Consider the following 23,707-nt stretch of genomic DNA (forward strand, 5'->3'; position numbering starts at 1 on the left):
CTTGTTGATGAATGGGAATGATAATTTTAGTTAAAGTAATTATTGGTGTTATTTGACTATGTATGATCATATACTGTTGCCGTGAATTCAGAAATCAGTTGCATTGCGGTAGGTCCATATTTCGGGGAAGTTATGCCGAATTTTTTAAATAAAAAAAAAAAAAATATAGTATCAGCTAGGTACTATTAGACCGCCTTAACAATATGTGCATCCCCATAGATCGGATACCTTTTGAAAAGTGAGAAAGTACTATTAGACCGCCTTAACAATATGTGCATCTGCACAAATCGGATACCTTTTGAAAAGTGAGAAAGTATTATAAGTACCATTAAACAACCGCTAACCCTATATTTATTTTCAAAATATAGATTTCATTCACAAGATTCTAAACAGTATAGTAGCTACCTGCCTAACTTATTTTTGTAAGCTATGTTCCTTCCAAAATTTTCTCTCCCCCTTTTGTAATTGCATTCTATATAATTGAAGTGGTGCATGGTTCGTCTGTGTGTTTCTGTGTGTGTATTTTCACTCTGGATATAAGATTATAGAAACAGAATCCAGTATCAGTGTCCAAGGTCGTGTCCTTGCAAAATATAATTAATGGTTCATAACTTCATATCAACCATAGCATCTATATACAACTTTGTTCAGAAGAGGCAGCTTCAAATCCAGAAGCCGACCATATATTTACATGATTCGTCTTAAGCCAATCATATTTACAATTTCATGGCAAATTTTCTGGGAATACGTTTTTGTACATACTACTTATTTTACCTATACATAAAGCTATCGGATGTTGATAGCAGGCAACTTGCAGAATATTTTAGAAATGCTCTGGAACTATTCGGGACGAAAGCTCACAAGATTAGGAAGAGCAGTTGACTGAAGTTTCTTGATTCCAGATGCAGTAACACCACAAGACTCCAAGGTTAACGAACGTAAATTTTTTAAAGGCTTCAGATGCTGCAACCCCTCGTTGGTTATACGAGAATTTGAAACATTCAGAGAAACCAAAGCTGTCAACCCTGCATTTTCATAGTGCAAAGTTTCTATAACGATGATTTAAAGAATTAAGTAAAGAACCAACATCAACATGAGATGCAAGACCACACTTAAATAAAGACAAAATTGCAGAGTGAGAATTCTTCAATAGATGGCCACGCCTATCCTTCAAATTTGCAGTTATAAATTGAATGATCATTTATCCAACTTTTTAGAATGAATGTTATGGAAAAAAAAAAAAAAAACTTGCATTTCACACCATTTATGTGCATAGTTATGATTTCCTCCATCAGAGTCAAAAGGGAGTTGCTATGTGATAGATATGGCACACCCAGAACTGAGAAGTCATATAAATATAACACAGTTTGTAGTCATATTATAGCAATACATCTATTAGATATTTTGGGCATTGATTGAAATGTTGAGCGAAATGATCAAAGTGGAAAAGTCAATAACGTATTTTATATCCATTTTAGGAACAACAATACAAGCACAAAGGGCTCTCCATGGTGACATGGCAACTAAGAGATCCTAGTGCATTAGTGAGAGTCCCTGTTTTAAATAATCATATTTGTATTTACAAATGATTCAGCTACAAACTGCTGCAACCATACTGGCATATCAAATGTACAGATACAGTGGATTAGAACCAGCCAAGTTAAACTTTGGCATGGGAATGATCCTTCATTGTATATATTTTGTGGTCCCAAGAACCAACTATGCATCCAATTTTTTTTTAGCAGACAGGTAAATGAAATTATCAAGACCTATTATGATTAACAGAACCCTTATCCTGAGTCTCAAGTAAACTCGAGCATTAGAAAAAAGAAGAGCATATTTTATTAAGAGAAGAAAAGGATACCAGAAATCAATTCCAAGGTTTTATCTGTTAGGTTCAAGTTTTGTGACAGGTTCAGCAATGTCAATGAACCGAGATCCTTGATATTCTTCACAGCGGCATCTGTTAATCCTCCACCACATATTTCTAGAACACGGAGGTTCTTGAAGTCTGATCAAGCACAGAAACAATTAATAATAAGAACATGCAAGGTTTTTTAAGAGTCGAATAAATACAGCAATAATATATGGGGCCACTACAAATAACAGATAACTGGAGTTTGAGCCATTAAAAGTGAGAAATAAAATATTCAAACCTATTTAGGAATCATATCGTTGTGGTTGGGAGCATGCAGATATGAGTTAAAGAGACCTTTGAATTGCATTTGAATAATCATTACCGGGGCAGAAAGCTTAAAATGTGTGGTGACTTGTAATCATGACTGGACCAAATGATTGATAATCTTTATCCAATAGTTAACAGCAACTCAGATACCGAGGACATGCGTACTTGAATATTTCAGTAAAATAAAAGACAATCCCATGCCATATATTTAACAGCAAAATAAAACTCATTAGGAAAGAATGCCATCACATTATGAATATACCCAAATGGTCACAAGTTTAAAGTATGACGCAAGTTGGCAACATGAACTTGGGGCAAAGGAAAGTTCTTTGAACATACATCGCAAGCAATTTGTTCCGGCATCAGATATTCGTGCCCCAAAAAGATCCAAATGAGTCAACCCAGTCAAGCCTGCATCAGAAAAGCAACAGAGTCTGTTGACTTTTTTCATGCCACCATAAACCATACGTATAGTCGTATACTCAAGTGCCAGCCAGCAATCAAATAAATCAAAGTGACTAATAAAATATTGAAATGACAAGCAAACCACATAATAAAAATTATGACAGTGGTAACAAGCTTGAAGAAAACAAACAACACAACTCATTTCCAACAAAGCCTCGAGTAAAAACTACTCGACGTTAACAGTGTAAATTGACAGAGCTGTACTAAAAAATTTGAATCAGGATGCCAGCTAATTCTAGTTATTTCACAATAATAAATTCCTCTGCAACAAGCCACATTGGGTTGATGTATCATCCAGTATTGCACTTCAGATCATGAAACTCAAATATTAGTCCATGTTATGATGTAAACACAGTAAAGCCACCAGAAATTGGAGTTAGGGTATCCTATATTCTATCAAATTAGTTCCTTTCTTCTCTCTACCAGTCTCGAAACCTTGACCTAGGGCTTGGAAATTAGGACCCAAAGCCACTAGGACAAAGGTAGACAAGTATATTCTAGCCAATTAATTTGGCATGTTATCAAATTAATATGGAATTCACCTTTAAACCTTTTGGCATGTCAATAATACATAGCTGTATAATGTTTTCAATGTCCATGTCTTAATACAGCAGGATCTATTCATTCTTTACGGTTTGGAGAATAGACTCATTAGTGAGTTGGTTATGGAAAACTCATTTGGAATTTATAAAAAATAAAAAAATAAAAAAAATAAAACCAGTATCTGTAACTTGAATAAGAGCCATGATGACAACACTCCTGGACACCTGCATTTATTTATGCATGTATGTGCTTACTTACACCTCTATATTCATAGGTGTACATACGTATGTGTGTAGGTATGTATGCAAGTACATAGTTATGTACATAAATATACATATATAAATCCATATATATACACACGCACACACGTGTATATATGATTAAAGGACCCTGTTATTTTGCCAATAACATAGCTTTATCTCTATATGATTGCTTTTTAGGAAAAGGGAGCTTCACGAGTCATCAAGGAGGGACCCTTCATGAGGCCTGAGTTATAAATGGAAATATTATCTATCAACATCAAGTTCTTATGTTTATTATTTTGATTAAAAAAAAACTACATCTCATTATTCCTCACAAAAAAAATAAAAATAAAAATAAAAATAAAAAATCCCCAAACAAATCAGGTTCGGCAATTTAGGTGGAAATGTGGCTCAAAACCTGGGTCTTTAACAAGAGTTAATTCAAGCCTCATCTAAGCAGACTTAATTACCCTAATAATAAATGATAGGAAAAAATAAACTTATCTTGACCTAACGATAGAGGCAACCAAGTGTTGACCAGCCGCCAGATCTTTTCGGTAATCAACGATAATATTTTATTATTAGAGGTAACGATTTCCATGGATAAGAATGATGACAAATCTTATGCAGGATAAGATTTCCATGGGGATGATGACAAATCTTATCAAGGATAAGATTTCCATGAGATAAGTCCCACGGGATGAGGATAATGAAATTCCCTTATCGAGAATAAGGGAAGCGACGATAAATAGGACGACGACTCGGGAATAAGGTACAACGAAAAAACTATTATTAAATCCCTACTTTCTTTTTAGACCTCCGGTGACTAACTTGATCGTCGGAGAGCTCTTGGCAGGCACCACACCGGTGCCATCAAGGTTCATCAATCTTCTCCTCTTTCCCTTGCAGGTAAACGTTGTCGTATCGGACCGTGTGAATTTCACCCTCAACAATTGGCGCCGTCTGTGGGAACGACGATTCCCTTGAATCAATTAATTACTCTATTGGGTATATACGTTTGCAGTTCGGTATAGTTACCGAAAGAACACCGTCATAGAGATCTGGTCAAAGGGTAGAATCGGGTGAAAACCTGGACGTCCCAAACGACCAGACACGGCTTGCAGCGTTGTAACTGCAGGTCCAAACTCTGAGTCAGGGTGTGGACCAGTTGATCCAGCAAAATGCAGCACTCCTGCAACATCTTGTTCCACCGGTTCAACAAAACTTGCCACGACAAGATCTCTCAAATCCAAATGGAGGGAATGGGAATCTTGAAGAGCAAGATAATCATCCCCTCCAAAATGAGACTGAAGTGGAACAAAGCCAGGTGGGAACCCGACATAGAGAGGTGGTCCACCCATCTCTCCCACGGAGTTCCCAACCTCCTGAAAGCACAGCCTTCTGTCTTAAGGAAAAGACAAAGAAAGTTAACTATCTCGACCTGCAGATCGAGGATCTCGAAAGGAAAATGGAATATGTAATGCAGGCTCTGAAAGCGAAAGGTCCTGCCGCCGTAGATGACCTAGTACAAAGGACCAACTTGCCGTTCAGCCCCGCCGTTATGAAATGTCCACTACCTAGCAAGTTCAGGATGCCCTCGTTCGAAAGCTTCGATGAGACCAAAGATCCCCTCGATCACCTGGAAACTTTTCAAGCTCTTATGCATTTACACGCTGTGCCGGACGAAATCATGTGCCGAGCTTTTCCCACTACACTTAAGGGGTCAGTAAGAGTTTGGTTCAACAAGCTGAAGCCAAGAACCATCAACACCTTTGAAGAACTGAGTAAGCAGTTTGTGAGCCACTTCATTGCAGGTCAGAGGCATAGGAGGCCGACTACCTACCTGTTTACCGTGGAGCAACAAAAGGAAGAGTCGATTGTGGAATACATCACCCGATTCAATGCAGAGATGTTATAGGTAGAAGAGGTGGACGACAAGGTAGCTTTGCCCACTCTCATAGGAGGACTCCAAACCTCCAGATTCTTGTTCTCCTTATCAAAAGAACCTCCCACCAGCATGATAAAGTCGTTGATCAAAGCGCAAAAACACATCAACGCTGAAGACACCATGAGTGCACGGAAGGAAGGAGAGGATAAGAAGAGGCCAGCCCCTCTCGTCAGGAATGAAAATAATACCAAATATAAGAGATCATTCTTCAGCCAGAACGATAGCACATATCATGAGAAGGACTCAGATGAGTATACCAACTAGAAATTATCTCACGGCTGGAATTAGCCTTATCAAGTCATTCATAATAAAGACTGAGGGCATCTTAGTTAATCATTTTAAATGGAGGGTAGCTCCCTCACGTGTTATCTTATTTTTAATAAGCCTTGAGGCAATGATGGTCTTTAATAAAATTCTTTTCAGTTGCCTTGACTCTTGGTCAATTATCTTTATACGTGCAGTATCCCCGTACTATAAGGGATAGTAAATGAGTGTCCTGTATTACAAGGACCCGGGCTGAGTGAATCCCGTAATCCGTATCCCCGTACTATAAGGGATAGTAAATGAGTGTCCTGTATTATAAGGACCCGGGTTGAGTGAATCCCATACTCCGTATCCCCGTACTATAAGGGATAGTAAATGAGTGTCATGTATTACAAGGACCCGGGCTGAATGAATCCCGTAATCCGTATCCCCGTACTATAAGGGATAGTAAATGAGTGTCTTATATTACAAGGACCCGGACTGAATGAATCCCGTAATTAATAGCCCTTTACAATAAGGGATAGTAAATAAAAATCCCTTACTAGAGGGGTGAACTGAGTAAAGCTCGTAAAGTTCAATTCCCTTAATTAAAGGAGTGACGATCTGAGTAAAACTAATACCCAGGGGCAGAGTACCCAAGGGTACTAAAAATAGTACCCAGGGGCAGAGCACCCCAGGGGAAGATTACCCAAGGGTACTAAAAATACCCAAGGGTACTAAGAATAGTACCCAGGGCAGAGTACCCAAGGGTACCAAAAATAGAACCCAGGAGAAAAAAAGTTACTGTTCATATGAACAGTACCCGCGGGTACTGTTCATATATACAGTTGAATATATATATATATACCCAGGGCAGAGTACCCAAGGGTACCAAAAATAGAACCCAGGAGAAAAAAAGTTACTGTTCATATGAACAGTACCCGCGGGTACTGTTCCCAGGGCAGGAATATATATATATATATATATATATATTCCTGCCCTGGGAACAGTACCCGCGGGTACTGTTCATATATATATATATATATTCCTGCCCTGGGAACAGTACCCGCGGGTACTGTTCATATATATATATATATATTCCTGCCCTGGGAACAGTACCCGCGGGTACTGTTCATATATACAGTTGAATATATATATATATACCCAGGGCAGAGTACCCAAGGGTACCAAAAATAGAACCCAGGAGAAAAAAAGTTACTGTTCATATGAACAGTACCCGCGGGTACTGTTCCCAGGGCAGGAATATATATATATATATATATATATTCTACTGTATACCCGCGGGTACTGTTCCCAGGGCAGGAATATATATATATATATATATTCTACTGTATATATGAACAGTACCCGCGGGTACTGTTCCCAGGGCAGGAATATATATATATATATATATATTCTACTGTTCAATGAACATTACCCGCGGGCACTGTTCCCGAGGGAAAAGTGCCGGGGGCCAAAAAAAAAAATCTTACATTCCCAAAGCTAGACGAGCAAGCTTGGGAATGGGGGGCAACTGATAGGGAAAAATAAACTTATCTTGACCTAACGATAGAGGCAACCAAGTGTTGACCAGCCGCCAGATCTTTTCAGTGATCAACGATAATATTTTATTATTAGAGGTACCGATTTCTATGGATAAGAATGATGACAAATCTTATGCAGGATAAGATTTCCATGGGGATGATAACAAATCTTATCAAGGATAAGATTTCCATGGGATAAGTCCCATGGGATGAGGATGATGAAATTCCCTTATCGAAAATAAAGGAAGCGACGATAAATAAGACGACGACTCGGGAATAAGGTACGACGAAAAAACCATTATTGAATCCCAGCTTTCTTTTTAGATCTCCGGTGACTTAACTTGATCGTCAGAGAGCTCTTGGCAGGCACCACACCGGTGCCGTCGAGGTTCATCGATCTTCTCCTCTTTCCCTTGCAGGTAAACGGTGTCGTATCGGACCGTGTGAATTTCACCCTCAACAATAAATATATTCTATGAGTATAATACAGGGGTATGGATCATAGCTATTAGAAGGTTTTTACCTTAGAAGATCAACAGAGAAGGAAAGACACATTTTGTAGCAAAATTCAAATTGCGAGGATAATAGAACGGTATCCAAAGAGTTGCACACCCCAATATGTTTTATCATATTATATAAATATTAAGAGAGTAATTTAACATACCTAGGAATATATAAAAAGAATCCGTTCAACTGTTCTGAATGCTACATAAAACATGAATATAATGCTATAGTAGATACTTTCATGACAAGATAAAAAAAATGTCAGGTATTCCCTCAATCCAAAATGTCTCTAGTGGGGACTCCAACTCTTTCCCCCTTCGAAATTTCAAACTCTGACCTCCAAAATTTTAAGGAAATTTTTGTTAATTTACAAATGTTTTCAGAAGTCAAGGATAATCCCGGAAAGCCACAATTTCTTTTTACATTTTGTCAAAGGGGGCAGTTATTTTGCCGTCCAGAAAGGAAAGAGGGATATTTATTTTGGAATTGGGATGAAGGTAGTACTAACTTATTGAGAAAAATCAATGATACTTAGATATAAAGCACTACGCATGTGACTCGAAACAATATAGCATGTATTCGCAAGAGATTTCTTAAATACTCATATCCTCTAGCCACTAATTCCAGTATTGGTCCCAATCCAGAAGAAAGGAAATGCTATTATCTTTAGCATCAAGCACAAACATTTAGCATGATTGCATCGTAAGCAAAACTATTTCAACTAATAATTTGCTCCAATACTAAAATAATATATAACAAATAAAACTCCTGCACACCGCTGCAGGGAGAACACACTTCAAAATGCTTACTTGTAAGAGCTGCAAGGCCAGCATCAGTAATTTGGCGAGCATCCAAATTAAGTGACTTAAGATGTGCCAATCCAGACAGATTTTTTAAACTATTGTCACTCACTAAGGTGAATGATAAATTTATATCCTCCAAATTCTTCAAACCTGACATAAAACAAAATGCAAACAAGAAAAGTCAGCTTACAGCAAGCATTAAACAAAATAAACCTAAGCAAACATATCAAAAGACATATAAACAAAGGAATAGTTTTTCATTTCACTGAAATGCAGCAAGCATGTCGGAGAGAGAGAGAGAGAGAGAATAAACATGCTGATTTATGCTTCATCTTGCAACTAGTTTAAATAATTGGATCAAAGTTCTCTGCTTTGGAAAAAAACTGTAACTTGACAATAGGAAAACATGATGGAACATTTAATACGACAAAAATCAATTGGTGTCACTTTCTTTTTGGTTCTGTTGTCAGAAAAGAAAATTATTTTTATAGTGGTGAAATTTCAGGGACTAAAAGAAAAGGTCTACCACAAACTGCTTAACTTAGTATATTGTTCTGACCTCAGCTTTCATGGAGTGCGCATGGGGAGAGAATAAAAATTTAAGGATCAAAGAGAAAAAGTAAATAATAATAATAATAAAGATTTAAAAGCCAATGCCGCAGCCAATGCCGCAAGCAACATAGTAAGATAGACATCAAAAGATGTTACTCTCTTTTATAACAACAGTTAACAAGGACCTCACTGAAGATTAGATAGTTTAGTTACCTAAAAATGAAGTTCACTTTTGACATCTAGAGTGCTTAAATTCTCCTTTGACTATAAAAAAGATTTTCAGGCTCCTCAAGTTCATATATATATATATATATATATATATATATATATATATAAGCAGGTATATTGTATGCCAAGTTAATATTCAAGCATGAATATAAATGTTTCCTTCTAATGACTTATATTTTCAAGGTACCCTTCAGAAGTTCTGTCTCTTAAGATTCTCTTTAAGGGAAAAAAATAATATTTGTAGGTAACTTTTTATGATAGAATACTAAAAATCAACCACATAATAATTTATTTACCTAATAATTTTCTGGTGCTGTTAATCTAGGATTGTTAGATAAAGGAAATAAATAATCATACACTAAACCCAAAAAAATCCCAAAATCACTTCCGTTATCTTTATTACCTTAAATTGGAATTTGAGAATTAGTCAATAAAGTAAATGTATCACATAAATGAGAGCAAATCTGTTGAATATAATTGAAAAATTATTACTATAATGGTGTATGTATTGCATAAGATAAGATTAGTGCATGTTTATAGCTTCGGAATATTTTCGTTTAACAAATATTCTACAGTGACCTACATTTCTGTATGTAATTTTAATTGATTTCATTAAAATAAAAAGTTAATTGAGAAAATACTTTCACTAATCACTATTGTTAGTAGCTTGACTGAGTAAAAAAAACAGTAGTTGATAAAAAATGTATCAAGATAATATGAGAGATAGTAAAAGTAGTTAAATTTAACACATTTAATTGAATAAAGATCTGATTAACAAATTATTGCACAGAGATAGGTCTGAAATATATCTACAAAGTGGGGGTATTGTTGTCTTTAAAATATTCAGATAGAGAGAGCATTTCCATGCTATGCAATTGTTAAAATAGAAATTTGAACAGAACAATCAAAATGATATATTTCCCCTTATAGTTGTCTTTAAGTCCCTTTCCTACTATGAAAATTTCACATATCAGCATGTTCATGTAAGTGCCATATATGTTTAGTGTTGCATCCAAAATTCATCATGTTCTCTTCTTTTTCTTTTTCTTTTTCCCCCATCGGTATACAATATTGATCATATTCAAACAAAACAATCTTAGGCTGATCATGCAGAATATTGTTCAAACTGGAAGTAGGGTTAATTAAGGGAAGTTAATTAAGATCACGCTAATTCCAGCTTATAACCCATTAAAATTAAATCAGAAATCATAAAGTTAGGTCAAATTTCAGTCTTTAAAAAAGGGCTGCTCTTAAAATGCACAGAAGTTACAGAAAGCTTTTAAACCCTCTTAGGATTGTTGAGCATATCGAAATACATAATATATAGAGGATAGACTTTCACCTAAACAGTGGAACAAAAATATGTATAAGATGGCAATTAACGGAAAGGGCTAGAACCTATAAAAGTACATTCAAAGACTCATAGATCCTCTCTTAACCCATCTCCCCCACCACAAAATTATGAGGGCTAACAAACCAGATATCGAAAAGCAAATGCCGGGGACGAGAATTCAGCAAACTAATGCTAGATAATATTAATCTGCAATGTTTTATATCCAGAGTTTAAAGAATTCAGTCTCTAGAAAGTAGTGTTTACAAACAATCAATAGATCAAAGAAACCCCTTGATGTAGATCTATTAGCTAAATGATGCATATAAATGTGCAACAAATGGAAGGTTACAAAGAAGCTATATCGATGTGTGAGTAGGCCACATTTATAGGCAATTAGAGCCAGCAAAATTTAATTTGCATTTACTCAAGGGTTTCAAGGAACCAATATTGATTTGCAGAATATGTCCTCCTTGAGGATTTATTCTGGTTATGTCGTATCAATAAGCTTAAAAATTGCTATGTTCAATATACAAAAATCCAATTTAGTGAAAGCCAAGAAGAAAGGCTTGAACAAATACAATTGAAACGAAAATATACTAGTTCTTGACTTCAAGCACTTCCTATTTCAAGCTTCACTTCTGAAAACATGTCAGTTAGATGACAATTTGATTGCCTAGACATCAAGCAATAAAGAAAACTACCCCAATCAATAAAGAAGATTGATAAGCACTAAAACTTATCTGAGCCATACACAATCTGGAAAGAATAAAATGAGAATCTATATGAAAAATGGATGTGCATCACATTAATTAACTTATTTTGTATTCAGAGATCAGTCACGGAATGCAGATAGCAGATGCTAACTAAACAAAGTACCAGAGAGATAACGCAACCCATTGCTTCCAACTTCAGTATCAGACAGCACCAAAATTTTCAAATTCAGTAGGCCTGTACAGAGAGAGTAAAACTTTTAAGTACAGAGAAAATAGAACTCTAAAAGATAAGCACAAAGATCACAGAAAATTTAACAGTTCTTATTTCTATAGAGGGAAATGAGTATCATGGTAGCTTTCACAACCCATTGTTCTGCTTAAACTACATGGCTGAACTACAACTCAATCTCTCAAAGTAAATCAACCAACTAATTTCATCTTTGGACCACCTTTGGAAACCTCTTCACAATACACGTTTCATGCATTGCGTTTATATAGATCTTGTATCAGAAGATGACAAATACACGAGTGAATATTTTCTTTAAAATTATCAAAATAAATAAAGCTAATTTGCTCACCGCAAAAAGGTAAAAAGATAAAGCCAGTTCAGAAAAACTAGTCAAGACACCATACCAAGTCGAATGCCATTTCGTGCAAATTATGTCATAACTTAGGCATATACTAAGTCCAACCCTTCCTCAAATAATGGGGAATCCACACTGGATGATATGCTAGTATGGGCTCCATGAGCAGTTCATTAACACAGTCAAAACAACTTCACTTTACTCCACCGAATTTCCCATCCGTAGCTGGCATCTACAATTTAACTCCATATTATCCTTTGTTTTCTCTTATCATGTTGATTGCTAAGAATTTGGAATTGTATAGCAGGTTGTGGATGGATGGGCTACAATGACACACAAGTTTTCTCTTCTTTTCTTATCCTACAAATATTTGGCAAATATACAGCAGGTTTACAGAACATGTTGATTCTAACAATAAAGCCTCTTCTAATTACAAATCCTATCAGCAGGGTCAGATTATTTTTCACAAAAGACTGTTTGTCCCTACTTGGTATATATTACTTACCATAGATCAAACCATGGCTAGTGTGGCTCTTCAATTTTCTACAATATAGGCATTAATTTTAAAGAGTATCCAGATAAGACAAATTTAAGATGAAGAAAATGAAAAAATACATCCAAGAATATTATGATGCGTGATCTATGCCCAGCGTATTCTAATCTTTCTCCTTTTTCCTCTCCTCTTTGTGATAACAATGGAGTCAGATCCAAAAACAAAATCATGAAACTTTGGGATCCTGTGGAACAATGTTACTAGTCACTCCCCATCATAAACATTAATGGATAATATTAACCTGTCAAATTAGCAAGCCCATACTAGGCTTTAACCAGCATAAACTAACATTTCAACTGCAATAGAAATAGAGAAAAAAGAAAAGGAAAAAAAAAAAGTTGTGACAATCTTATTAACCTGTCAAATTAGCAAGCCCTTCATCATCAATCTTGCATGAATCCAAGTTCAAGCTCTCCAATTTCATTAGACCTACAAGGTAGCAAAACCATTAGCTGTATTACAATTTAGGGTTAAGTGCAAAAAAACCCCTCTTTATATACAAAATGTGCAATTACCCCCCTATTGTTTGAAAAAAACCCCTACTGTTTTCAAATATATAAAATAGATACTATTTATATATATATATATACACACACCTAACTGTGTGTGTGTGTGTGTGCAGTACACAGTATATATTTATATATATATATATATATATATATATATATATAACCGCTGGTCTTCTTCACTGTCATCATCAGCGTGGGTGTGCTCGCTGGCAGTGAACACCAACTCAAACCCAAACAATCACGCCGAAAATTGTCGATCTATTGTCGAAGCACCTAAGGTGAGGATCCATTGCATAATGTTCACGATTGTGTACAGAACAATTTGGGTAGCAGATGTTGTGCTGGCCGGAGATGGGTCTGTTGAATACTTCGCGGCCAAAATTTCTACAATAAATTTACCAAAATTTCACATTAAATTTTCGTTACCGCTACAATCACCGGTTTATTCGAGGACTACTTCGACGAAATTGTTGGCAGTCAAGTTCAATCGTTGCTGCTCCTACAAAATCATCATTCAACCGCAACTCCATCACAATCCCGTTGGACGATGCAAACGCAGCTCCTCAGTTCTTGCTGTTCATTCGCAATAGCAGATTCTTGGTTCGCAATTTCTATTCAATCTTGCAGCAATCATGGAGCACAATTTCCAGCAATTTCCAGAAAGTTTTTTGGTGGCTCAAGTTGCCGCTGCAATTTCCTGTAAGTTTTTTTTTGTTGTTGTCGTCCATGAATTTTGAGGACGACGAATTCATCGTCGTATTGGGATGATTGGGTGCAATGCAGTAGTTGAAGGAGACGAAATAAAATGAGCAGTCCGTCAAAGGGACTGCTGCTCTGCTACTGTGAAGCAACAAGAGTGGCCGAGGAATTTCTCCTTAAAATGTTGAGCAATCAACCACTAAGGAGGCTATAGCTCAACCAGTCCAAATCATCAACAAGGAGATCACTGGGATTGTTATTGAGACCCCCTGTTGTAGAGAGAGAGAGAGAGAGTGGAGAGAGACGGTTTAGAGAAAGAATGAAAGGATAGAGGGATAATTTTTTTTTTCTTGCTTACATCAGCAACGAGGGCATTTTGGGGTTTTTATTAAAAATTTGGTCAAAATTAATGATAAGGGGGCAATATGCTCAAAAGGTTCATAATATAGGGATTTATATGCACTAAATATTTAATAGGGGTGTTTCTTGCACATTTTTTGTATAGCAAGGGGGTTTTTTGCACGTTACCCTACAATTTAAAACCCTCTAAAAATTAGAAGATTTATACCTTTTACCAAAGACATCCAGAAGTTATATCACAGTTCGCTTAAGTCTCGGAAAATAATGAATGATATTTTCTTAATTAAAAAAAAAAAAAAAAAAAAAAAACAATAGTAGTTTGACTGACAAGAAATTCAAGGGGTAAGAATGAGATAAAGTTTGCCCTTGGGGTTCCCGAAGTATGGGGACTTTAGGAAGCATTGGTTAATAAATAGATGTTGATTGCAAGTTTCAAAGTAGAATAGAAATAAAAAAAGAATGGAACAAATATATTTTACATAAAAGGTAATTAAGGTTTTTTTTTTTTGGGATAAATATTAAGGATTACCAACCTTAATGCAAAAATAAAATAAATTTTGCATGACAGCTGCTGTCTTCATATTTGACTAACCAGTAAAGCTTTTAAAACTACTCTCCTTAGAAACTTTTTAAATTTAAAATTTCACATAAGAATACTTTTGCCTTTTCTTTTTTTTTAAAAAATTTTTTCAACGATTTCACAGGTGAAAGTGTTTAAATTCCTTGATGAACCAATCTTGTCTTACCATGCAAGTATGAATCACAAAAACGTATTTAGATCCATCAAAAGGCAATCATATGTTCTACAAGCTCCAACTAAGAAAGAATAAGATTGAGATAACAGAGCAGGGTAGTCAAATACTGCACAAAACTCCTATACGCACTTAATCTCGGCACAGTATTATTTTAACAGTGATTTCCGAGCAAAAATAAGTTGATTGCTCACTAAACAGAAATATAAACAAGATCTCACTTTTCGGGCTAGAACCTTGGCATGGATTTGAAGGCCTCTTTTAGTAACTACCAATATCTGCTGATAGGAAGTTCTTGCATCTTTATACTTTATTTATAATAAACATTGCAGTTTCAAAAAGTTGTACTGATAAATACAATTTCTAATGAGAAGTCTACTCATTTGTTTAAAATATCTTTTAGAAGAGAGAAAAAAAGGTCAATATAGAATGGAATCTAAATATATAAAATTACATTCCATATACATGCATACAGACACACACACCCCCCCGAAAAACAGGTGTGTGTGTGCGCGCGTGTTTATATAAAAAAAAGAGTCAGAAATTACCTTTTAGATGCACCAAACATGCATCTGTGATATTGTTGAACCCCAAGTTCAACACCTTCAAATTTTTTAGTCCTGCAAAGTTATGAGTGATGCAGCAAGATCAAGATTACCAAGTATTCTACCTTGCAGACGGTGATAAAGAACTAAAATATATTGATGAACAAGTCTATAATTTATATGTATTTGATGACTTATAGGAAGACCATAACAATTTGTGTGGATTAGCATGAAGGAAAGGAAAGGAAATTATGGCAGTAGCTGGAAGAGAAAATAAAAGAAAGGAGGGAATAATATCACATCTCTTTTCTTGTTTAGTTAACTAAAGAAGGAAAAGAAATGAAAAGATAGTGGTAACCCCTCATCTTGTTAATGAAAAATTATTGGGGTGGGGGGAAGGAACGATCAGATATGGTAAAATAGGATTCCACTTATTATAAGAAATAGAGGTAAGGTGAGTGAACATTAAGACCAATCTTTTCCTTCCATTTCCTCCCATTTGTAGGAGGAAAGCAGATATATTTCTAAGGGGTCAACCTTTCCCTCATTTTCCTTTTCTGTCCTTGCTTATTTATAAACCAAAGTGAGATGATCTTTCCCTCCATTTCCTTTCTTTCCAATTCCATTAATCCAAACTCACTCTATACATGGTTGATAACATTTGACTGTTACTCACTGGAAAACTTGTCACATCCACCATCAGATAGACCACATCTGTTGAGATTTAAATATGCCAGTCCAACAAGAGCTGCACAAACACAACCAAACATATATCACCAATTGAAAAACAGACCAGACCTGCAAATGAGGCTTCTGGAACAAATTTTAAAATTTAATCCCGTGAAAATTCATAGTACTGCCAAGAAACTAGATTCCTCACCCACAAAGACGCCAATTAGATTAAAATAATATTTTTTAAGGGTTCATAAGTGGTTTTCTTACCAAAAGAGAAACATTATTTGCCTGTTTGGGAAACCCAAAAATCTGGCTACTATGAGCAAAGCCAACCTGGGTCCTTTTGTTTTAAGTTTGGTAGCTCCAACCTTCCAGTACAAGACACGTCTAATATTTGGTTCTTCTAGAAGTAGGTGAATGTTCAGCTGTATCACGTACAAAACTTACTAAATCTTTTAAAGGAAATAAAGTTCCCAAAAAGCCCCTTATTATTGATCATCTAAGATATTTACAGATTGTTAAATTTCAAAAAGGTTTTTATATTTAGCTGAAATTTTCAGAATGCAATCAAAGCCCAGACAGTCTATAACTGAACAACTTTGCCTCCTGACAACAGAAAAGGGGAAATGAGCTTAATACTATTTCCAGCTTCCAATAATCTCTCTATAATAATGATATTTTTTTTCCCTCCAACCTCGAATTTACATAATGTAAAGATACGTAGAAATTTTTAGAAATCATTGTACAGACTCCAATACAGCTACAAGATATTATAAAAGAACCATCAAGGTTATTCTATGGTACAACCGTACAAGCAATTTCAGCATTACTAGAAAGGCCAAGCAAACCTGAAATAGAATCCAAACATGCAGTAGTGACATGGCATCCCTCCAGGTTCAACAAAATAAGCTTGCGCAAACCTGTCATGGACAAAATGTAGACTCAGCAACAGCAGCATCAAAGAAAAATTACAAATTTTCATTAAAACCCACGTATGAAAACCATGCAAAACACCGTAAGTGCTAAGATAGTTCGATTGTGCCAGGAAGACAGACATCTGTCTGAATAAAGCATTACAAGGGTGGGAAGAAATAGGGGGCTTGGTACGGCATCTATCCAACAAAAGACCAGGGGGTAAGGAAAATCAAACATGATCAGTAACTAGAGAGTAACAAAGCCATCAATTGACGGGCCCATAGATGACATTTTTCTTTGTTCGATAATTGACCCATAGAACTATTTAAAAAGAAGTTAAAAGCATGCAGACCAAAAGAAATAACGAATGAAGGATGTGTTGTCTACAGACTATCGATGGGGAATATCAGGAGATGACAAGCAGCAAATTGAACAGAACTGATAATATGACCGCCATTTGCAATCATACAAACCAGGAAAAGAAATGGAATACAGATACTTCATTGCCTGCAACAAATATCATGATTTCTTTGCAAACCTCCAATCAAATGCGCTATCCTTCCTTTTTGGATAATTAAATGCAATATCTTTCAATTCTAAATAACACCTCACATGCATCAAGAAATTCAACCAGAATACAATTCTTACTCGGTTCTCATGGTAATTAACTCTCAAAACACAGGCGTCCGCTCAAATAACATTAGAGATGCACGTGCGTGCGTGCGTGTGTAAGAGAGAGAGAGAGAGGTCACATTTTTGAACAATTGAAGAAACTAAAACAAGTTATTTAGCACACAGCAACATAAAATAGGTGTGGTAGTTAATGTTCTTATAATCATCGATTCATCACATAATAAATAGTTCACATATCATAATAGACAAACTCAGAAATACCTTTCAAATAAGACACTCCAAAATCCGTTATGCTGCTGGAGGATATTTGTAATTCCTTCAAGTTAGTGAGCCCTGAAACATGAGACAGTTGAGATCCCCTGATTTTTTACCAAAAACTGACAATCGGAACCATTAAGTTGATCAAAGTAAAGATCAAGAAATATAATTACATACAAACTTCAACAACTAGCATCAACTTAAAAGCATATTCATTTTTAATATTGAAAAAGAATAAGTTACCTTGAAATCCCACTACATATATATGTGAGCAAGTAATGATTAAATCTGCAACATATGCACGCACTCCAACACAATAGCCAATCAAACAAAATACCACCATTGCAACAAATCTTTATAGACTTGGTTGATGTGGGACCCACAAGTGAATAGCACGGAAGTTTTTGTTTGTGTGTAGAAAAAATAAAGGAGAGGGTAGGGTGAAATAATAATAGGATCCCTAGATATGAAAGGTTTGGAAACAAGAAGCATCATATAAGAATAATGAACATGATAAAAGAACATGGATGATTGACAGTGAACACATGCATTTGATTAAAAGAGATATGAGCATTTCCAAAAGAGATAAGCTTGAATCAACGTGAGCCCCTAGAATAGGGATGAATTGAACAGACATACAAGAAACAAATCCAATGGTGTAAGCTAGTTTCTCACAATATAGCTTTAATTGACAAATCAAGCTTAAGGTTTAGACTAAGGTTCAGTAAAATTGAAGCTTGATTGATACCATAATGGAAATTCAATGAGTAACAAATGAAGTTGGGAAGCCCTGATAGGTGCTATGTGATTTGAAATGGAACATAAGACAACCTCATGAAAGCCACACCATCCAATAAAATAAAATAAATGACAGTCAAAGAAGAAAATAAAGGCTATTGCCCAGTGTTAGCCCGATGAATTAGTGCCGAGGGTAGATTGGGTATAGACCTAATCGTAAGAATTTCTTAACAAAGTGGCTGCCCTTATTCTTATGTGAGCTTTCTTACACTTATACAATCTGAGCTCTAGAACAAGATGTACTGCTGGATGAGTGACAAGAACGGACAAAACTAATAATAAAACCATGCATAAAAACATAATGGTAACACCAACCAAGAACAGGGGACCATAAGTTTGTTTATGATCATTTTCAAGGCACTAAAAATGACTAGATTGATGGGGAATGACAGATTAGTTTGATGGTAAGTACAAAACAAGACAAGGTCACTACTCTTAGTATCTATATTAGCTGAGATCTTTACTAGAATGCATGCCAAAGATCGATAAAGTTGCCAAATTAAAATGACATGTGGCACTCCAATTAAAATGAGATGTGACACAAAACAGGATTGGTAGAGTGCATGACTCGTGGCACTCCAATTAAAATGTCCTGCAAGTACCTCATTGTTTCTAAAATAAGTAAATAATATCCCAATATCCAGGAAAAAACATAAGTATGAAGAATTACCTGCAAGAGACTTCATGTCCGAATCTGTAACACACTTACAACATCGGATATTAAGAGACTCTAGCTTTGTTAGACCTACAAAATGCAAATTATATAGTATAAGGTAGAAGAAAAATCAATTGCATGATAGTCTATTAGCATTAAACTAGCAAGCTAACATAGCAGCTCCATAAAGAAGGCAGTTAAATTTAGATAACTATAGGTCTGCTCCGTAGCTCAAGCCTCTCACAACCATGAGGTGAGTTCCCCTCCTCCATTCACCCTCTCTCCCCACCAAGAACATCAACAATTATAAATAAATAAATAAAAATTCCACATATGGAAGACGAACACGAAATACAAAAATTGCATCTTAAATTGGAGAGACAAAACTGACGAGCATTTAAGGATATGATCATTCTTCAAGAGTCATAAGTCTTGGAGAAGTAAAAAAGGGCAGTATGTCACTGCCACATATGGTAACATCCAAGTAATATGAGAGCTTGCATCTAATAGGTCAAAAGCGTATAAGCTTTCATTTGAACATGAGGACAGAAAGTTTTAGTCAATGAAAGAAAATTGAGCAAAACGAACCTTTGAGATGAACAAATCCACCATGAATTCCAGAACACCTCTCCAGGTCCAACTTTACCAAATTAACTAAATTGGAAAAGGCGCGCATTCCTTCAGCAGTAACAGCGTTGCTCTTTTTCAAACTCAAAGATGTCAAGTTTGAAAGGCCTGAATGACCAGATAATAAAAATTGCCCATGTTATCCAGGAACGAATTCTTAGTCAGAAATTCATGAATCCAAATGGATTTTGAACAAAATAGGAAAAAAATTAGAGAAAAGAACATGGAAATGAGATATCTCATTCTACTGCATCCACTATTTCTATTTAGTGTAGCAAAAACAACAGAACAGCAAGATAAAACAACATGATGTCATCATTCATTATTAATACACATAGTTATATGCTCATGGCAATGCTTAGCAGTCTAGCACATACACGGCGATATGGATTGCCATAAATTTACAGACAAAATACTGCTGCAGCTCAATATTGGTGAGATTTGTTCCAGCTCAGTGAGCTCACATTTGGCAAACACTTGATGTGTATCAGAAAAGGTGTCGCTTCCCAGTTCAAAATGGTTCTTTTGATATATAATTATAAATAAAAAAAAATGCATGTCATTTAACAATTGTCCATCCTGCTTGACCATAGAAAGATTTTGGTACCTTTACTCTCTATCATATTTATAACGAAAACAACAAAACGACCATTATTCTGGAAAACAGATGCATAATCTGGTCAAATCCTTATTTTAGTACCTTTACTCTCTATCATATTATTGTGAAGTATTATTTATTTGAGACTGTGGTCAATAGTTCGTATTTGATTTGGGCAGACCAAGTAGTACCATCAGTGTTATTGAAATGCCCAAGGATGTCACTCAGTGTAGGAACTAATTAGCTATACAAATAATAACATCAATAATAACAAACAAATAAATAAGTACTTTATTATGCGTTAATATCAATTTTAGGACATGAAAGTGCATTAAGAAGTTTGTATGAAGTCGGCAACCAGGGAAAAAACTCAATAAAACAAAAAGTATATCTCTACCAACCTAAATTGAAAGATATAAAAGTATAACGCAGAATTTAGCGAAATCGAGTAGACTACCACTAAGGTGCTTTAGTCCACACTCCGAAATCCTGTCACAGCAATTGAAAGCTAATGCTTGGAGATTTGAGCAATCTTTCAGTAGGCTCAATCCAGAATCTGTAACATCAGAACCAGAAACATCGACGGAAAGTAAAGAAGATCCCTGCGAAGAGATAACATCCATCCAACTGTCCACCACTCCAGGATAATCTCCCAAACAAATATCCTGAAAATCCAAGAAGAGAACCTTAAAAATAAGCATGCTCTACAAAGAACCAGTGCTGATAATAGCACACAACTACAAATCAACAATTTAAATTTCATATCATCAGTAGACTTAATAAAAAAAAAGGTTTTGAATCATTGAGGGGAAATTACCTGGAGAGCACAACCTCCAAAAGCTTTGAGAGAAACATCACTAAGACGCTGACAATACACCAATTCATTGAATATCTGTTGGCTTATATCCCTTGGCAGCATAGAAAATGAACTATATTTGTCAATATCCTGTCACAGATTATTTTAAAAAAACAAAAGGAACCATTAGATAAGACACAAGGCCATAAAGAAAAAAGAAATAGACCAAGGAAAGAAAATACCTCACATATTTTGTAAATGCAAAGCTCCAAAAGGGATGAGCAATTGCCTCCTCCCAGATGACATTCAACACAGGGCCGAGAGAATGAGGCACCCAGCCATTTTGAACTTCCACTTTTGCAATACCTTCCGGAGACCCCTCTCCGTACACCATCTTCATCCCCTAATTGGTCTCTCTTCCTTGAACAAACCCCACCCATTGAAAATGACTTTGAAAGTACTCACTTGCTAGCATGAAATGCACCGAAGAACAGTGTTGTATCCCATTTCATAAGGAGAGATCTAGCCGCGTACTCTACGTCTACCTCTACCTAGAACTTAAAAAACGGAAATCTCACTATGAGGAATCTGTAATGTTTCATTAATTCAACACAAATGCCAAAAAAATATGCAGTTTCAAAATTTCAACAAAACTAATTAGTAATATTGATCACATCTATTTGACTAAATATACGGATTGATTCAATGATAGCATTGTCAAACATTAGTTGTCATAATAGTGATGTAACACGAACTCCGACAAAACATTAGAACAAACTCACTGGAAAAGCATCTATATGCCCATCATTAAGGCTTGTGTAGCAATTAGATGAATTCCAACAGAATGAAATATTAGATAGGAACTTGTTCATTTATAACTGGGTCCCCACTTTAAAGAACCTACGCGCGCGCGCACACACCCTCCAACATATATCATTATATAGCCTTGTGTAAGAATGTGGTATAGCATTCATGAGTACTTTTACAAAGAAGGATAACATTGGCTGTCACTTTACAAGGGAGGATAATCTTGGGTGTCAACATTATCCTCCCTTGTAAATCTGAAACTGCACAAAATTGAAGATGAAAAGATGGTACAAAAAAGATAACTGCAAGTTCCTATACAATGGCAATTCCAAGCACACTCTTTGCCCTTATGGTAGGGCAATTGTACTTTCTAAACTGCCAATTCGCCAATTCTTAATAAGTTTGAAAATAAGAAATATGGCCAGGTCAATGCGGATGGTAGCTTTTTATGTATCTAGTTATGGTATGCAAAGATATGCTTTATATCATCTTTGCGGTAATATAACAACTCAAATGAAAAGATTAAAACAAATATTAGAGGAAATTGAATTGTACCGACCAAAGACTATGGAATGACAAAATATAAGGACTCAAATCAAAATATTAAAACAAATATTTGAGGAAATTGACTGAATTGTACCAACCAAAGAATACAAACAACATTTATATTCAACTATATGTCCGAATTTATTATACCAAAAATTTGACAAAAATATTTAGAACTAGCTTGAAGATCAAATACTACCCTATCAATCATCATATATTTCAACCATGTATTTCTCTAGTTTAGAGTCTCAGATTAATTACAAACAGTAGAACTAAATAAATAAAAAAATAAAATAAAATAAAAAAATCACAGAGACACATAGCAAAGTACCAGAAAATGATCTCACCAGAAGCATGATACAGCCTTCAACCCCATAAATTTCTCACTTGCATATACATATATATACACGAATATAACATACACAAAAATTCTATTACTACGAAGCACTGTACTGAGAAACAGAGTTAGAATTTCAAAGTATAAACTAACAGTACCAAACAAGGAAGAGATAGAGAGAGATTATTGTTGCTGAAGATGATCACTTGTGATAAACTCTATATAAGTGTGTATATGTGCATATATATAAATATGTGTGTATATACCTAAAAACAGGAGATGTGAGACCAGTTATTCCATGTGATCAAAGAAGCGATCGGAAAACTCTCTATGATTAGACTGAAACGTAGAGAGAGAGGGTAAAGATACACGGATTGAAACTGAAAAGGCACGAAAGCAGGGGAAAAAATAGAGAGGGGCAACAAGTGCACAAGCAGCAGCTGGTGGACCGAGCCAAAGTCCGAGCGTTCCGATCTTCGACACGTGTATAGATAGTGATGTGTGGCATATCTTGATGAGATAAAAGAGCATTGAAGAGTGGGTCCCATCTGGCGAGTTTTTCGCATTGTTTGGTTCGGAGCTGGGCCCGGCGGGAAAATGATGCTTCGTACTGGATAACACGCGACCATATAACAAACAAACGCCGTCTTGGATTGGATTATTTTGCCAAACAAGCCTTTATCTTCCTCCTAATAGAAGTTGGGTTTCACCAACAACTTGCACCTAATTTCTTTAATATGGTCTTCTCTTTCAAAAT

The 23,707-nt window shown here is 35.6% G+C and overlaps 1 protein-coding gene across 2 annotated transcripts; it reads right to left on the reverse strand.

Annotated features, from left to right (window-relative positions):
- Positions 1-584: 584 nt before the first annotated feature.
- Positions 585-23,366, reverse strand: LOC132279828 (uncharacterized). 2 transcript variants are annotated; one of them, XM_059781871.1, is made up of 16 exons: positions 23,217-23,366; positions 21,503-21,817; positions 21,282-21,410; positions 20,922-21,129; positions 19,828-19,974; positions 19,255-19,329; positions 17,790-17,861; positions 16,829-16,900; positions 15,982-16,053; positions 15,309-15,380; positions 12,798-12,869; positions 11,467-11,538; positions 8,484-8,627; positions 2,525-2,596; positions 1,865-2,011; positions 585-1,025 (listed from the first exon to the last, which is right to left on the reverse strand). In XM_059781871.1, exons 2-16 carry the CDS (start codon positions 21,698-21,700, stop codon positions 841-843), a joined length of 1,737 nt encoding a protein of 578 aa, XP_059637854.1. In that variant the 5' UTR covers positions 21,701-21,817; positions 23,217-23,366; the 3' UTR covers positions 585-840. The 2 variants fall into 2 exon arrangements, with proteins under 2 accessions (XP_059637854.1, XP_059637855.1); XM_059781872.1 differs by having other exon boundaries at positions 21,503-21,811; positions 23,217-23,354.
- Positions 23,367-23,707: the final 341 nt, after the last annotated feature.

Source organism: Cornus florida, unplaced genomic scaffold (assembly GCF_030987335.1).
Source record: "Cornus florida cultivar Cherokee Brave unplaced genomic scaffold, ASM3098733v1 CherokeeBrave_3.0.0_Hap2_Chr10, whole genome shotgun sequence".
Taxonomy (NCBI): Eukaryota; Viridiplantae; Streptophyta; class Magnoliopsida; order Cornales; family Cornaceae; genus Cornus; species Cornus florida.

What these genes read in the sequence shown, in the direction of transcription:
- LOC132279828 (XM_059781871.1), bottom strand. Translation starts at nt 21,700, where the DNA reads ATGGGTGGGGTTTGTTCAAGGAAGAGAGACCAATTAGGGGATGAAGAT. An exon ending in TGGATGTGACAAGTTTTCCA is followed by an intron (nt 15,381 to 15,981) that starts GTGAGTAACAGT and finishes ATAACTTTGCAG; the next exon opens with GACTAAAAAATTTGAAGGTG. An exon ending in AACCTTGGAATTGATTTCTG is followed by an intron (nt 1,026 to 1,864) that starts GTATCCTTTTCT and finishes ATGAAAATGCAG; the next exon opens with GGTTGACAGCTTTGGTTTCT.